The following is a 17194-nucleotide window of genomic DNA, read 5'->3' as shown; positions in this document are numbered from 1 at the left end:
CCAATCTGATAGGTGTAAAATGATATCTCAAAGTTGTTTTAATTTGCAGTTTTGTAATCAATAGTGATTTAAAACATTTTTATAACTATAAAGTTTTGATTTCTTAAAAACTCTTCATATCCTTTGACCATTTATCATTTGGGAAATGACTTATATTATAAATTTGACAAAGTTCTTTAATATATTTTAAGATATGAACTTTTATTTGAAAAACTATGTTTAAAAATTTTTCCCAGTTTTAAAGTTTTTATACCCTTATGTATGGTCAGTTTTTATAAAGGTACTATGGACCACTGAGAAAAAAAGATGTATTTACTCCTATTGCTGCTCATTTCTCTTCACATATATATTATATCTAGATTTTGTTCACCTGCTTAACTTCTTTCTTATTTTTTTTGTTGTTGTATTTATCTAGTTCTGAGAGGAGAAGGTTAAGGTCCCCCACTGTTGTATCTTTCTATTTTCTTTCTATTTCTATTTCTTTTACTTTCTATTACTTTCTATTTTCACTTGTAATTCATTTAATTTGACCTTTAAAAATTTAGATGCTATAGCATTTAATGCATGTAAGTTTAGTTCTATTACTTCATTTTCCATGACAACTTTTATCATTGTGTAGTTTCTCTATTCATCACTTTTAATTAAATTTATTCAGGCTATGACTTTATCCAACATCATGATTGCTATCTCTGCTTTTTTTTTTTTTTTAAATCTTTAGCTGAAGTGTAACAAGTAAGTTAATTTGTTGGATCCTGGTTTTTAATCCATTCTACTATTCATTTCCATTTTATGGGTGAGTTAATCCCATTTACATTATTACTAATTGTATATCATTACCTCCCTTATCCACATCTTTAAGATTTCCTTCCTTATCATCTCCCCTTACTCTTCTATTTCTTAATCTAACCCCCCTCTAAAAATCCCTCTCTTTTTCTCTCCTTCCATTCTCCAACTTTTTGATTTATAACTCCTTCTAAAAGTCCTTCAGGTATCCTTTCTTCTTACCCTCTTATTTCATTGTAAACATTGAAGTCTTTTCAATTCTTCCCTCTTTAACTTAGTTCTGATGAGAATAAGGTTCCAACACTATCAGCTCTCCTTCCGTCTGCTCACATTGTAACAGTTCTTCCATCCATGCATCCTTTGTGTGAGATAAATAATCATAAGCATAATTTTACCTCTCCTTACTCAGTTTTATTTTTTAGAATCATCACATCATACTTAACCTCATACATGTATGTATGCTGTTTTAAACTACCCAACTTATAATATTTTTAATAGTACAGACATAATTTTCCCATATAAGAAGTAAACAGTTTGACCTTATTGAGTCCCTTATAATTATTTTTAGTGTTTGTCTTATATTTCTTCTAGATCTTATATGTCAGAATTTCCATTGAGTTTTGGTCTTTTTGCCACAAATACTTGAAAGTCTTTCAATTCATTAATATCCCCTTTTTTCCCCACTCAGCTTTGCTGGGTAAGTTATTTTTAGTTAGAGACCCAGCTGTTTTGCTCTTCAAAATATAATGCTCCAAATGCTTTGGTCTTTCAACATAGAACTTGCTAAATCTTGTGTTATGTGGATTGTAGCTCCACAATATTTATATAGATTTTTTTTTCCCTCATTGTTTGTAGTATTTACTTTTCAACCTAGGAACTTTGAAACTTGGCTGTGATGTTTCTGTGAGTTTTCAATTTTTTTTTTTGTTTTATTTTCTCATTCTAGAGCTTCAAGTCAATTTTCCTTAATAATTTTTATAATGCTGTTTCCAAACTTTTTTTTAAAATCATAGTTTTCAGGTAGGCCAACCCTTCTTAAATCTATCTCTGTCTATACTATTGTTCAATTGTTTTGCTAAAAAAGATGTTTCACATTCTCTTCTATTTATTAATTCTTACTATTGTGTTTTATTATTTCTTGGTGTCTTTTAATGTCATTAGCTTTTCCTTGCCCAGGTCTGCTTTTTAAGAAGTTAGTTTCTCCTCTAAGTTTTTGGGATCTCTTTTTTTTTTTCATAAGTTACTTGGTTTTCTTCAGCCTCTCTTTATTTGATTTTTAAAGTTCTTCCAAAAACTCTGTTTAGGCTTATGACCATCTGACATTTTTCTTGAACATTGGAATAGCTTTTAACATCACTGTCCTTTTTTTGATTATGAACCCAAATCTTCTGTTTCCATACTGGCCAGGTTCTTTCTCCTTTTCTTTTTTTAATTGTATTATTATTATATTTATATGTTTATTATATTATAATTATTTCTTATTATATTATTATCATCATTATCATTTATTTTTATTATTTTAGCAACTTATTATAATCAGGGACTAGTCCCAAGGTATGAGGGATCATGGCTTAGACTTTTAGGCATTATATAATTTTAAGCACTGTTTGGGGGCCAATCTTGGGTACTCTTCTTGCCCCTGCCACAGCTGGAGCCCCCAGCAGCACTGTCCTGCAATGCTCTTGCTCTCTGCCATCCCTCCTGGGGCTGCAAATTTCAGCTCTCTTCTCTGATCTGGAATTGAAACCAAGGACTCAGCTCTCCTGGCCCCTCTGCTGCTCCCTGTGGCCCGGGACCATATCTGGTTAGCACAGCTGAGCTTGTCTTCCGCTGCTCAGCTGTCAAACCCCCATTGTGTCTGGGGTTCCTGAGACCTGATCCAGCACCCTCTGGGCTTGTTATTTGTTGATTGGTGGATTCTGCCTAGAGGTTTTTGCCCTTCACTTGGGTAAAACTTCTGTTTCTGGAGGTCACATTTTCCTAAGGTCCTCCCAGCCTGTCAAGACAGGACAGTTTTTACTTGTTTCTGCCAAGTTTACCTTGAGGTGATATGTTGTCTTGTTAATGGGAAAGAGTTGAAGAGCCTGGTATTTTCTGCCATTTTCCCAAAACTCCTTCTGAGGTTATACTTTCTTGAGACCACCCTGACTAGAACAGAGCTTTTATATTGTAGAATGCCATGAAATGAGATCTTTCACTATTGTATAAGGATCCCTACAGAGAAACTAATCTCTAAACACTTGGCTAAAAATGACACATTTTCTCTGGTCAAAACTTCAGAAGAGTTGTGTCCTACAGTAGGGAAGAAGGTTGTCATTTATTTCCCTGGAAGGAAGGCTTATATTCAACATATTATGATGCTTCAAAAGTTATTCATCTGATCTTCTTGAAAATTGAGAGTTATTCAGGAAGTCTAAAACAAAATTGAATCACTATTAGCTCTAAAGCAATTTAATTTAGTATGATTTTTTTTAAATATGTAAATATCTTTTGCTTTCATGTCACTTTTATGTCTGTATATCTCTTCTCCTCCTTCTCTCAGTAAAGCATCCCCTGTAACAAACTGATGAGATTAGATTCAGGGAACCAAAATGATAAGATTAGGGTTCCTGGTAATCAGGGAGTTAAATGATGAGGTTAGTGATAGGTTCAGGGTTCAGGGAACCATATGAAGGGGTTTGGTTCCCATAAATCCCCTTGGAATTCTGTGCAAGGTAGGAGTTGTGGCAACCCCTTTCTGGCGGTGCAGAAGTAAAGGAATTTATAACCCAGAAAAGCTAGACTGTTAAAAAGAAGTTTATTATTAGCATTGGAAGTCAGCCTGTGCTGTGCTATGCATGAATAGAAAGACTGAATTCCTTAGTGGCTAGGTCCCAGCAGAAAAGTAAAGTTTCTAGTAGAGAAATCCCGACAGAGAGGTATAAAGTTTTATTAAGGAAAGAGGTGAGGGAGATAAAGAGAGGGTAACTCTGAAAGAGATTATCATTTCAGAAATTGCTGCTATGCCAGGGATGGCATATTAGGTCCTCTGCAAGGACTGAGTTTAAAATTGGCTCTTTTTATAATAGAAATCTTGGCTATAAGCTGGGATTTTTGCTCTTGATGGGGGCTGGGTTTCAGCTTGAGCTGGAATTTGAATAAAATTGAATGAATACCTTCAATTCAGTGGAAAGCTTAATCAGTAGTGAGTGTTGTGAGTGGGGATAGTGTTCATCTCTCAGGAAAACAGAATGAAGCTTTTAGGATATTTCCCTGTTGTGGGGTCCCCAACTGAGTCAGGATTCAAGGAGACTTTCTCCTTGCCAGAGTTTTCAGAGAGTTTTCCGAGAGTGTCAGGGTCCTATGCTTCATCAAAACTATTAATTAAAAAGTAAGAAGTAACTTTCCTCCTACCTTCCAACATAACAACTCTATCATACTGTAATATAATCTTCCATATTCAAATCCACTTCCACACAAAAAAGGGAAAGTACATTTTCTCAGCTCTTCTCTAAGACCAAACGTTTTGGTCATTACAATTAAATGACATTCTCTTTTTTTGTTTGTTTGCTTTGTTTCTTTGATTTTGGGTGGGGAGAGGGATTTTTATTTATATAATTTTCATTGTGGGGTTTTTTCTGGTTCTTTTATTTTACCTTTCTTTAGTTGATGTAAATCTTCCCATGAGTCCCTGATTTTTTTTTTTCATTATGTTATGGTACAGTAATATTCTGTGATTATTGTATAAAACAATGAATTTAACTATTCTCAGATCATAAACATCTACTTTGTTTTCAACTGTTTACTAACATCAAAAATGCTACTGTGAATATTTTGGAGTACATCAGGTATTTCTCTCTATCTTTGCGCTTTCTCATGTATACTCCAGCACTGAAAACCCATTTCTTCAACATGATTCCAAATCACTTTTCAGAGTAATTGGAGTTTTGAATTGTGGGATAGGTTTTAAAATATGTAGGATTCTATTATTTTAAGTGCTTTTTTACACAAGATTTTTCAGGAGTGAATGTTGAAAACCATCTCTGCATGTATTTCGATAAATAAAAAGCTGTTATTATTTTAAGAAATGTTTTTCCTGAATTTGTGGGGAAATTTCTTTTATTGAAGGTAGTGTGTTCTTATCATTTTTTATTTGTTAAAAAAAACAAAAAACAAACCAGCAAAATTTTTGAGTCTTGTATTTATGTTGTTTTAGTTTCAAAATAAATAAAAAATAAAAACACCTATGAATATGCCTGTCTTCCCACAACCTTTTAAATATCAGCCATTGTAAATGGCTTGCACAGAATTCCAAGGGGATTTATGGGAACCAAATGTAAAGACACTTCAGAGTTGTTTTGATTTACATTTCATTATTAATAACTTGGAGCAGTGTTTCACATGACATTGATGGACCTTATCAGAATTCCTTTGAGCACTTACTTTTTGAGGAATGGCTCTTGATCTTGTATATCTGCATTAATTCCCTCAGGGTCTCAAACCTCAGACTCTTCTTACCGTGTTTTCCCGATAATAAGACACTGTCTTATTAAAAAAAAATTTTGGACAGAAAACCACCAGAGGGCTTATTTTCAGGGGAAGGCTTATTTTAATGAACATTGACAGCAATTTTAATAAACAGGTAAATGTGAACCAAAAAAAGTACCTTTATTCAATAATGATCATGTCATCTTCTTCAACAACATCGTCATAAGTGTCCATACCCTGAATTCCGTCCTGGATGTCTTGCGCTTCTATTTCCTTCAGAAGAAGTGGACCCAATCTGTCATGTCCAGCAATATAGCTCTCTTTAAATGAACATGTCTTGTCCAGGTAACCTGCTCATAGTGCCTTGGCAACACAGCTGTCAGTAATTTTATCCCATGACTTCTTCACCAAGTCACGACTTCTTGCAGACAGGGCTTCACAAAGTTTCCACACTGATTTCTTTCCATTCTATTTACAATGTAGTCATTGACTTCCATGTGCAAATGGTCCTTGAATGGCTTGTTTATTGCAATATCAAGGGTCTAGAGATAGGCAGTCATTCCTGCAGGAATCATTACTTGATCTATTCTTCTCTCTGCAAGGAAGTTCTTCATTTCTTTAGCGTGGTGAGTGCTGGCTGAGTTCTTCTTTTATCCTCCATCATGCCCCCTGAGTTCTTCTTTTATCCTCCATCATGCCCCCTCAGTCCTGCTTACATATCGGGTTTTTATGTTGTCCTGCCTCAGCTCTCCTCCGCGGCACTGCTTTCAATGGCGCCAGCCAGCAAATCACTGGGGAAGAACAGGATGACGCGCTCACTGCTGCAGCTCTGATTGGATGCAGCTCGGAGCGCGGCGTGCGTTTCACTCGGGGGTATGGGGGAGGGAGAGACGGTGCATACAGAGGGTACCGTAATGTAGAGTGTAGCGCCGGGGATCACCTTCACTACAGTAGCAATCTCAATAGGGCTTATTTTCGGGGGAGGACTTATTTTCAGGATAGGTCTTATCAGGGAAACACGGTAGATATTTGATATAAAGTTCTCCTACAACAATTTCTTTTATTTTTAATTTTTAATAATAGTTTTTATTTTCAAAATATATTCAAAGACAGTTTTCAACATTCACCCTTGCAAAACCTTGTGTTCCACATTTTTCTCTCTCCTTTTCTCCTCCCCCCTTTTCTAGACCCTAAGTAATCCAATATATAGGTTAAATATTCCTGTAACAATCTTATCCCAGCCTCACTGGTTTTATTTGTGCAAAAGCAATATTCTTCTCTTGAAATTACCTGTTAATTTCCTTTGGTTAAAAAAATTTTTTTAATCAACTGCTTTCTAAATTTTCCTACTAAATTAACATAATTTTTTTAAAAATCCAAGTTTATTTTTCTTTAGAGTTCCAATTCTGTCCTTCCTTTTATCTTTTCCCCACCCATTGAGAATGTAAGAATTACAATATCTATTATAAATAATTTTTATTTTATAGAGAAATTTCTCTAATATTAAAGTTAACTTTTCTGAAAATTTTGCCTTGTGAAAATAGTACCTTTTTCATGGGAAATATGTACTTTTTAAAAATTCACTACCTTAATGAAGATTCATTGTTTGTACATCACACTTCAGGTACAGAATATTTTAGTTAAAATGTAGCTTTCTCATTCAATAAAAAGCCACAGGAAAGTAGACCAAAAAATAATTGGAAACTAAATAATCTCATACTAAAGAATGATTGGGTGAAACAGCAAATTATAGACATAATTAATAACTTCATCCAAGAAAACGATAATAATGAGACATCATACCAAAATGTATGGGATGCAGCCAAAGCGGTGATAAGGGGAAATTTCATATCTCTAGAGGCCTATTTGTATAAAATAGAGAAAGAGAAGGTCAATGAATTGGGCTTGCAACTAAAAATGCTAGAAAAGGAACAAATTAAAAACCCTCAATCAAACACTAAACTTGAAATTCTAAAAATAAAAGGAGAGATCAATAAAATTGAAAGTAAAAAAACTATTGAATTAATTAATAAAACTAAGAGTTGGTTCTATGAAAAAACCAACAAAATAGACAAACCCTTAGTAAATCTGATTTAAAAAAGGAAAGAGTAAAATGTAGCTTTCTTTTTTTTTTTTTTTTTTAATAACTTTTTATTGATGGAACCCATGCCAGGGTAATTTTTTACAGCATTATCCCTTGCATTCACTTCTGTTCCGATTTTCCCCTCCCTCCCTTCACCCCCTCCCCTAGATGGCAAGCAGTCCTTTACATGTTGAATAGGTTACAGTATATCCTAGATACAATATATGTGTGCAGAACCGAACAGTTTTCTCATTGCACAGGGAGAATTGGATTCAGAAAGTATAAATAACCCGGGAAGAAAAACAAAAATGCGAGCAGTTTATATTCATTTCCCAGTGTTCTTTCTTTGGGTGTAGCTGCTTCTGTCCATCTTTGATCAGTTGAAACTGAATTAGCTCTCATTATCGAAGAGATCCACTTCCATCAGAATACATCCTCAAACAGTATCGTTGTTGAGGTATATAATGATCTCTTGGTTCTGCTCATTTCACTTAGCATCAGTTCATGTAAGTCTCGCCAGTCCTCTCTGTATTCATCCTGCTGGTCATTCCTTACAGAACAATAATATTCCATAACGTTCATATACCACATTTACTCAACCATTCTCCAATTAATAGGCATCCATTCATAAAATGTAGCTTTCAAAGTATACTTTCATTAACCTGGGATCTCATTGATGTGACTGTCTGTGTCATACAGTTCAGTTTATCTTTCAAGGACTTAATCTTTGCAATAACAGAATTAATGTGGAGTTGGAGTCTGGAAAACTGTGTTTAAATCTCTACTCCAGGAATTTACCAGGTGTGGGGTCATGGCCTAGTCACTTCCCCCAAATTTTCTCACCGGTAAACAGGAAATAATAATATTTAGAATAGAGTTTGAGGCCTAGGTTTGAACTAAGGTCTTCCTGACTCCAGACCAGTGCTCTATGTACCTTGTGAGCTAGCTGCCTTGGGAAATCATCCAATGCCTAGTGAATCTTGATAGATCCACTTCCTAACATTTTATTGCTTCTGAAATTATTTTGAATGAAACTCTTATTCTTCCTTCTGGGCTCTTTTGGTATTATACAGGAATGCTTATGATTTATATGGATTTATTTGGTATCCTGCAACTTTGTTAGAATTATTGTTTCTAACTGTATACCAGCATTCTAAATCTATACCAACATATCTACCAGAAGTGATCATTTTATTTCTTCTTTACTCATTCTTATTTCTAAATTGTCCTATTTTAGTAAAAAGAATACATATAAATTTTTTTCAAGTGCTTAGTATTTTCTTTTTCACATTATTTTGAGATCAATCAAACAACCTTCAAATTATCTCACCTCTGATATGAATCTATTTTATATATTTATAACCTAGTCCAGATGTTCTTCCTATCTTTGGGTTATTGTATGTGTGTGTATATGTTCTTTTTCTGCTTTTTTGCAGCATGTACATTAAGAAATAGTAGCTATACTTTTATTAATGAAGAGAACAGTTGGTTATAGTATATATAGTATATAGTTGCTGAAGTGTTATGAGATCCTTTACTGTTGGGTGGCACGGGGATAAAGGAAAGAACTGATGTGAGAGATGCCCCAGAGGTCTGCTTAAAGAACAGCTGTCTGCTGTAGATGAGTTTGTCTTGAGGCTCAAATTGCATTCCAGGGATGCTAAAAGTATAGATTTGGTTGCAGATCTAGTATTAGTAATTTTTGAGAATCATAAAGAGAACAGTAGATGTGCCAGAAAATCAATAAATACTTTAATTGTTTTTTTAAAAAGTGAACAAAGACATATGCATACACCATAAGATTCTAGAAACTCCAGATTTGCTAGCTTGAATGATGCTCTCTGGCAAAACTATTATTAAATTACTAGACAAATATGAGAATTTGGCAAGGAAATCAATGAAGTCTAACTAACTTTAAACTAACTTTATTCCTTTGCTTTTAGTATGTCAGGCAGGATTTGCCCTGTATTGTCAGGGGTGATTGCACGCTTTCATCTTCTCCTTGTAGCAGTCAAGTAAAGTCTTTCCTCATAGATAACTATTAATATTATGTGCAAGGAAGATCTAAGATGATTTATTCTTGCTAGAATTTTTGTTTATTTCTGTCTAGAAGATAAAACAAAGAGATTTTAGCTTAAGAAAAGGCTTAATTTTCTAAAATTTAATGTTTTATTACATCATAATTAATTAATGAGGCCTTTTTACCTGATAATTTTCATCCAGAAGATGGATGACTCTAGCTTTGCTTGCCTTGAGATAGGATGCAAGCAACTTGAATTTTTTTTCCTTTTAAGAATTTGAGATTGTGTTTTGTAATTTATTCTTTCCCTTGGCATCTGCTTTCACACAGATATTAGAGTGCAGGTAATCTAAAAGAACGGATGCTATATATATAGCTTTGGAGGTGGAGGTCTAGCATTTCGGAAGATACAGAATGTATTTGTGCCTCTTCACTTGTATATACCTAAAAGCTTGGGAATTTGAATTAGGATCTTGAAGATTCCTTAGCCTCTTATTTGTTTTCTAGTTAGGTGGCTTCTCCCTAGAAATCACTATTTAGATGGAGAATAGGGCTTGGCATAACCACAGATGGTGGGCTTGGGGCATAAAAACCATGTGTCTTCTCTTTTTTTATTTTCCTATTGGTAGGTTTTTATAGCTGAGGAAAAATAGAAATGAGGCTAGAGTTTTTTAAAAGGCATTGTTTTACAGAATGCCCATTCAGAGGCCTGCAGGTGATCATCTTGGCCTATATTTTCCATCCTTGATTCCTACTCGAGCAGTTCTGAAAACTAGGGTCTAGAATTTTGCAGAAAACAGGTATCATACATCATCTTTCAAGAAATTTATCTTGGCTAAGATGACAGCAAAAGATAATGATGAATGTTGGAGGAAAACTGGGACACTAATACATTCTTGGTGGAATTGTGAATATATCCAGCCATTCTGGAGACCAATTTGGAACTGTGCCCGAAAAGTTATCAAACTGTGCATACTCTTTGATCCAACAGTGTTTCTACTGGGCTTATATCCCAAAGAGATCTTAAAGGAGGGAAAGGGATTCACATATGCAAAAAATGTTTGTGGCAGCCCTTTCTGTAGTGGCAAGAAACTGGAAGCTGAGTGAATGCCCATTAACTGGAGAATGGCTGAATAAATTGTGGTATATGAATGTTATGGAATATTATTGTTTGGTAAGAAACGACCAGCAGGATGATTTCAAAAAGGCCTAAAGAGACTTACATGAACTGATGCTAAGTGAAATGAGCAGAACCAGGAGATCATTATACACTTCAACAACAATACTATATGGGGATCAATTCTGATGGACGTGGCTCTCTTCAACAATGAGAAGATCCAACCCAGGTCCAATTCATCTGTGATGAACAGAACTAGCTACACCCAGTGAAAGAACACTGGGAAATGAGTGTGGGCTGCTTACATTTTTGCTTTTCTCCCCAGCTTATTTTTACCTTTCTAAATCCGATTTTTCTTGTACAACAAGAGAATTATATAAATATGTAACACATATATTGTATTTGAGATATACTTTAACATGTTTAACATATATGAGACTGCCTGCCATTTGGAGAAGGGGGTGTAGGGAAGGAAAGGAAAAGAAGTGGGGCAGAAGTGTTTGCAAGGGTCAGTGTTGAAAAATTACCCATACATATGTTGTCAGTAAAAAGCTATAATAAAAAAAATTATCAAGGAAAATATTCCTGGTATTCTAGAACCAGAAGATAAAATAGAAATTGAAAGAATCCACTAATTATCTCCAGAAAGAGATCCCAAAATGAAAACTCCCAGGAATGGTATAGCCATGTGAACTCCCATGTGAAGCAAAAAATATTGCACCCAGAAAGAAGTATAGTGGAGCCACAGTCAGAATCACACAAGATTTAGTGGCTTCTACTTTAAAGGATTGGAAAGCTTGGAATATGATATTCTGAAGAGCAGTGGAAGTAGGATTACAACCAAGAATCTTGTACCCAGCAAAACTGAGTATAATCTTTCTAGGGAAAAGGTGGAAATTTACTGAAATAGTATTTTCAAACATTTGTGATTAAAAAGTCCAGAACTGGTTGGAAAATTTGATTTTCAAATACAGGTCTCATGATAAGCATAAAGAGGTAATCAGGAAAGTGATATAAGGGACTTAATAAGGTTTCTTTATTTACATTCCTACATGAGTGTATGATACTTGTAAATCATTAGAATTTTCTCATTATTGTGGCTGTTTGAAGAAGTGTATGTAGACAGAGGGCATAGGTGTGAGTTGAATATGAAGATATAATATCTTTTTTTAAAATGATGAAACTAAGGAATGAGAGGAATGTACTGGGAAAAAGGGAAAGAGAGAAGTGGAACAGTGTAAATTATCTGCCATAAAAAAGAGGCAAGAAAAAGCTTTTACAGTCGAGGGAGAGAAGAGGATGAATGAGTGAACCTTATTCTTATCTTAATTGGCTCAAAGAGGAAATAACATTTACACTCAGTATGGGCATATAGAAATGTATCTTACCCTGCAGGAAAATAGGAAGGGAATGGGATATAGGAAGAGTGGAGGGTGACAAAAGAGAAGGCATATTAGAGTCAGCAAAACACTTGAAGATGGACAGAGTGAAAGGAGAGAGAGAATAGAAAGAATACAGTTAGCCGTAGTAATTGTATAAAGAATTTTGAAGCAAGTAAGACCTCATTTCTCAAATTTAGAGGGAACTGAATCAAATTTATAAAAATAAGAGCCATACTCCAATTGATAAATGATCAAAAGATATGATCTATGTCCAAAGGGCTATAAATTGATGCATATATTTTGACCTAATATCATGACTAGGCATGAATACCAAAAGAGATTTAAAAAGAAAAGAAAAGAAAAAAATATTTATTTTTGGTTTTTGGTTTTTATTTATTTAATATTTTCCTCCAGATACATTCAGAATTTTTTTAAAAAGTTTACATTTGTTTCTAAAGTTTTTGAGTTCTAGTTCTCTCCCTCATCCCCACTCACAATTAAGAAACTTCTAATGAATTTATGCAAAATATTTTCATAAAAGTCAAGTTGTTGGGGCAAAAAAACAGCTCTTCTACCCAATGAAAATAAAAACCCTCAAGAAAAATTAAGTTAAACAAGAGAGAGAGAATGTTTCCATCTGTATTCAGTCATAATCAGTTCCTTCTCTGGATATAGCTAGGATTTTTCATTATAAGTCCTTCAGAGTAGTTATGGATGATTTATATAAAAATATTTGTAGCAGCTCTCTTCTCAAGGCAAAAATTTGGAAATTGGGGGGATACCCATCTATTGGGGAATGGCTGAATAAATTGTGGTATGTGATTGTCATGGAATATTCTTGTTCTTTGGGAAATGATAAGCAGAATGTTCTCAGAAAAAAACTGGAAAGTCCTCTGTGAACTCAAGCAAAGTGAAATGTAGTGTATACAAAATAATAACAGTGTTTTGGGATGATCAGCTATAAATGACTTTACTATTCTCATATAGTGATTCAGGACTATTGTAAAGGACGTATGATGAAAAGTCCTATCCGTACCCAGAGAAGAAACTGATTGTGTTTGCATACAGATTGAAAACACACACACACACACACAATTTTTCTTGAGGATTTTTTTTTAATTAGGGTGGGAGATCTAGGTTTTCTTTTACAACATTACTTTTATGGAAATGTTTTGCATAATTTCACATGTGGTTTCTTTGTAGGAGTTGGGAGGGGGGATAAGGGAGAGAATCTGGAACTCAAATGTTTTAAAAACAAATGTTTAAAAATTGTTTTAAATTTAATGGGGGCAAATATTAAATAAATTAAAAAGATGTCATAAAAAGATAAGGAAGAAAATGGGTATTATTTTGAGCAAAATATTAATCTCTGTCTTTCATCATGGGCTGTATAGATGTCAGCTACAGAGTTTAACTACTCTGGTCCTTGTGTATCAGTTAGAAAGCAGATTCTTGAGGTTCATTATCTTTTAAAATATATATTGATTTTAATTTTTAAAATCATTTTCTATTTTTAGAATATTGTTTCCCTTTTTGCTCATAGATATTCTTCATCTTTTAAAGCCTAACCTAAATATGACTTTCTCCATGAAGCCCTTCTTGTTCCTGCCCCCCAACCTTACTTGATTTAATAATTCTCTACTGTGTCTGTCAAATAATATCATTCATTTTAATTAGCTATTTAGGTGTGGTCTCCCTTTACTAGATTTTAGGGCCTTCAGTGACCTACAGTTTAGAGACCATGTCTTCTCCAAATTTCATGTCTGCCACAGAGCTGAGCACAGTGCTCTACATGTAGTAATGCTCTGTTTAAATGCTTTTCATATTTTTCTGTTCAGGGAAAAAAACATTTTTCACTGTTACTTTATGTATTTTTAGGTCTCTATACACTCTGTGTGGCTGGGAAATAATATTACCCCATTGAGAGAAGAAGAATGGGATGAAGATGAAGAAGATGAGAGTGATCTTCCTGCCCCTTCTTCACCCCCAACATCTCCAATAAACTCCAGGTTTTCAACACAATTTTATTTTGTTTGAATATCAATTTCCTTAAACTGTGAGGACATCCATTTGTATGTAATTTGGCTGGGGGAGAAAGGGGAAGAGAAACAAACTCCCAAAACAAGATTTGGTAACATATTTAGAATTTGAGAGAATACTTAGAGTCTTGCTCTTTGCAGGAAACACCGGGCTGGAGTTGATATACATTCTTGTTCGCAGTTTTTGCTTGAATTATACAGTCAGTGGATACTCCCTTCAAGTTCAGCCAAAAGAACCCCAGTCATTTTGATCAGTGAAGTAGTGAGATCTGTAAGTTTTTTTTTTTCCTGAACATTTTCCCTAAATGTGACTCTCTTATTCCTGTCCTGGAACAGCAACAAAATGTAAACCTAAAAGAACAGCCAACCCTATCTTTTAATCTGGTGGGAAGAGCTCTGGATCAGGAGTAAGAAGGCTTCTTTGATTTCCATTTCTGTATTTGAGAGCTTAGCTTTGTGACTCTGGACAAGCCACATATCCTTGCTGACCTTTCATGTTTTCAAGGGTAAAATGTCTGCCAAACCTCTCTCATCAGGACAATCACATGCATCTAATGAAACCCAGCATGGGAAAACATCTTCTAAATTTTAAAGCATTCATTTGATTGCTATAGTTATTGCTATTAATATTGCTAACTCCTTGATTTTAGGATTCTTGATCTATAGGTTCAAATATTTGCTACCTTTTTCCTATTCTAATGGGCTTTCCCATTAATGGGGCAATTCTTTAATTATACTCAGCTACTTATGAAATACCATTGCTAGAATTGATGTATTGCACACCATTGTGCTAAATTGGTGTATTAAATATTATTAATACAAATGAGACTTTCTCCTTGGTGTAGTCAGAAGGATTGAAAAAAAAAATCATTTGAAAAGAGCTTTGCAGTGATTTTGAGCAGTTATCTAGTAGATAGGTCCTCTTTCCACATGAGGAAGATTTCCTGCTCCTGATAAAGCTCACTTTCTTCTTGCAGTGTTTCTATAGCCAAAATATAGATTTTTCTAACCTTTCAATCAATAGCTAAGGAAATATGAACTTAAAGATATTTTGAGAGATGACAGTAATAAGAGCTCATAGTTTCATGACACAATATAGTTCACAAAGTACTTGTAAAAAACTGTCTACAAAAAAAAAATTTAAAAAAAAATTGTCTACATTATCATTGTTCAGAGAATAGTATTTAGAGCTGAAAGAACATTTTAAAAATCACTTTACCCAGTCACTTCATTTTACAGATGAGAAACTGAGGCTTGGAGAAGAAGTGACATGTTCGGTATCATACTGAATGCCAAAAGCAGGGTTCAAGACTTCTGACTACAATCCAGCCTTCTTCCTTCTGTTTCCTGCTGGTCCTAACTACACCAAAAACTTCACAGTAGTTTGGTCTAGAAGATTTGTTTCATTTCTAAATCCTGAAAGCCCCCTTAGGCTTTGTTGTTCCCTCTATATTACCACTTGCAGATGAACATTTGTTCTCATTGGCAATATTTGTAGCTCTTGTTTTATATTCCTGATAACCTAATTCTCCCTCTGTGGGCATGGTATCTGTTTGTGTCCAGCTCCTGGCAGTCTCAGACTTGTTTACGGAGAGGAATCAATTTGAAATGATGTACTTAACACTGACAGAGCTTCGAAGGGTGCATCCTTCTGAAGATGAAATCCTCCTTCAGTATTTAGTACCAGCTACTTGTAAAGCAGCTGCTGTTCTGGGAATGGTAAGATATAAATACTTCTGGGTCCAGCCCTTTTTTAAAAAATTTTAAAATATGTAACAGCTTCCATGTATTTAATAATACTTTGGTGACTTTCTTAACTTGATCATGGCAGAAGAATGCTGAGTGAATTGCCAGTTCCTGGATCAGGAGTTAAATCAGAGTCAATGAAATAAGAAGCGTACTTTATTCTGCAGGTTCTGGGGAGCTACAAGGCTTTTGAGTAGGGGAATGACAAGGTCAGAGCTGGGAACTGGGAAGATTACTCAGGCAGCATGTGAAGGATATATTGAATAAGAGATATTATGGAGGCAGGAAGACCAATTAGGATACTGTTGTGAGCAAGACAAGAGGTAATGAAGTAGGGCCTGCATTTGGTGATGGGAGTAAAAGTGAGGAAATGCATATGTGTGAAAGCTGTGGGGAGATGAAGGAAACCAGAAAGCTATGGAACCCTCAGCAGAATTGGGAAAGTGGAGGAACAGGAAAAAGAGGAGGAATGCATGGCAAAGGGGGAAATGAGTTGAGTTAGACACAGGATCCTCTCATTCAGGGCTTCAGTGACAGAATGAGTAGTGTTACTCTCAGGAAGTCTGATCTGACTGAACAAATGCTCCTTATAAAGGCAGTTAATTTTATTGCCTCTCCAATCTTCACAGAATTATTGGCTTTTTGAACAGAAAGGGCTTGCAGAAGTCACTTAGCCTGTCATAAAGTCCAGGATTGCTCCACCACTGGAGCACTTCTAATTCAGCTTTTTGTTTTCCACCCATTGAGATGCTTTGAAGAAGCATCCTTGACTATTCGTAGAGCTGCAGAATGCTGGAGTTCAAAGAGACCTTAGGTCCCATCTAGACCTCCTCATACTTCATCTAATTTAAAACCTTTAGTCAGCCTTGGGAGGCCAGAATAGTGTATACTGTTCTCCCTACATCGTGACTGTCTACATGTCATTATTCTCTTAACTGGCAGTCCGTGATGACTTTTTTCCCTTCGTCTTCTGCCCTAAAGATTCAAAAGACTTACTGAATCCCCCATTTTTTTCCCTGATGTGATCCAGATCCCCTTTTGTTTCTCACTGCCCCCCTGATAGCAGTTCCCCTTCCTCGGACCATCCACATCATAGTCTCTGGCTGTGTCAGCTCCGTTTTCCTGCTTTCCAAGTCCAGAAGCTACAGTGTCTCTTTGTCATAAGATTCAGGCTGTTCCTCCTTTGAAGCTTTTCCCAATTCTGCTTCTTGTTTAACTCGGGATCCAATTTTGTCCATTTTTTTGCCTATATTTCTCCTCATGGAACATTATTAAATGAACACACAAAAAATGTACAATGTGGTGCCCTAGTTTTTTTTTTTTTTTTTGAAAGAAGATGAAGTAAACCCAGTCCTTGCCATCAGCATAGAGATTCAGCTGTTTTCAAACCCTTGTAGTTGGTGCCCTTCCTAATTTTAATTCATTAGCCATTTATTAACTGCCTCATTCGTACAAAACCCTATTCAAGGCCCTGGGAAGGATAAAAAGATTAAGAAAACATGGTCTCTGCCCATGTGAAGTTAACAGTCTGATTGAGAATCTAGTATCTAGACAGGT

The 17194-nt window shown here is 35.1% G+C and overlaps 1 protein-coding gene across 1 annotated transcript in view; it reads left to right on the top strand.

Annotated features, from left to right (window-relative positions):
• HTT (huntingtin) overlaps positions 1-17194 on the top strand; it is a 214398-nt gene that overhangs the window by 178680 nt on the left and 18524 nt on the right. The window contains exons 58-60 of the mRNA XM_051965781.1: positions 13731-13861; positions 14033-14162; positions 15455-15610. Coding sequence (XP_051821741.1) covers positions 13731-13861; positions 14033-14162; positions 15455-15610 — 417 coding nt within the window. The remainder of the gene's footprint in view (positions 1-13730; positions 13862-14032; positions 14163-15454; positions 15611-17194) is intronic.

This window comes from Antechinus flavipes, chromosome 6, assembly GCF_016432865.1.
Source record: "Antechinus flavipes isolate AdamAnt ecotype Samford, QLD, Australia chromosome 6, AdamAnt_v2, whole genome shotgun sequence".
Lineage (NCBI taxonomy): Eukaryota > Metazoa > Chordata > Mammalia > Dasyuromorphia > Dasyuridae > Antechinus > Antechinus flavipes.
Note: the sequence above shows the minus strand (reverse complement) of the source record. Positions and strands in the feature narration are given on the sequence as shown.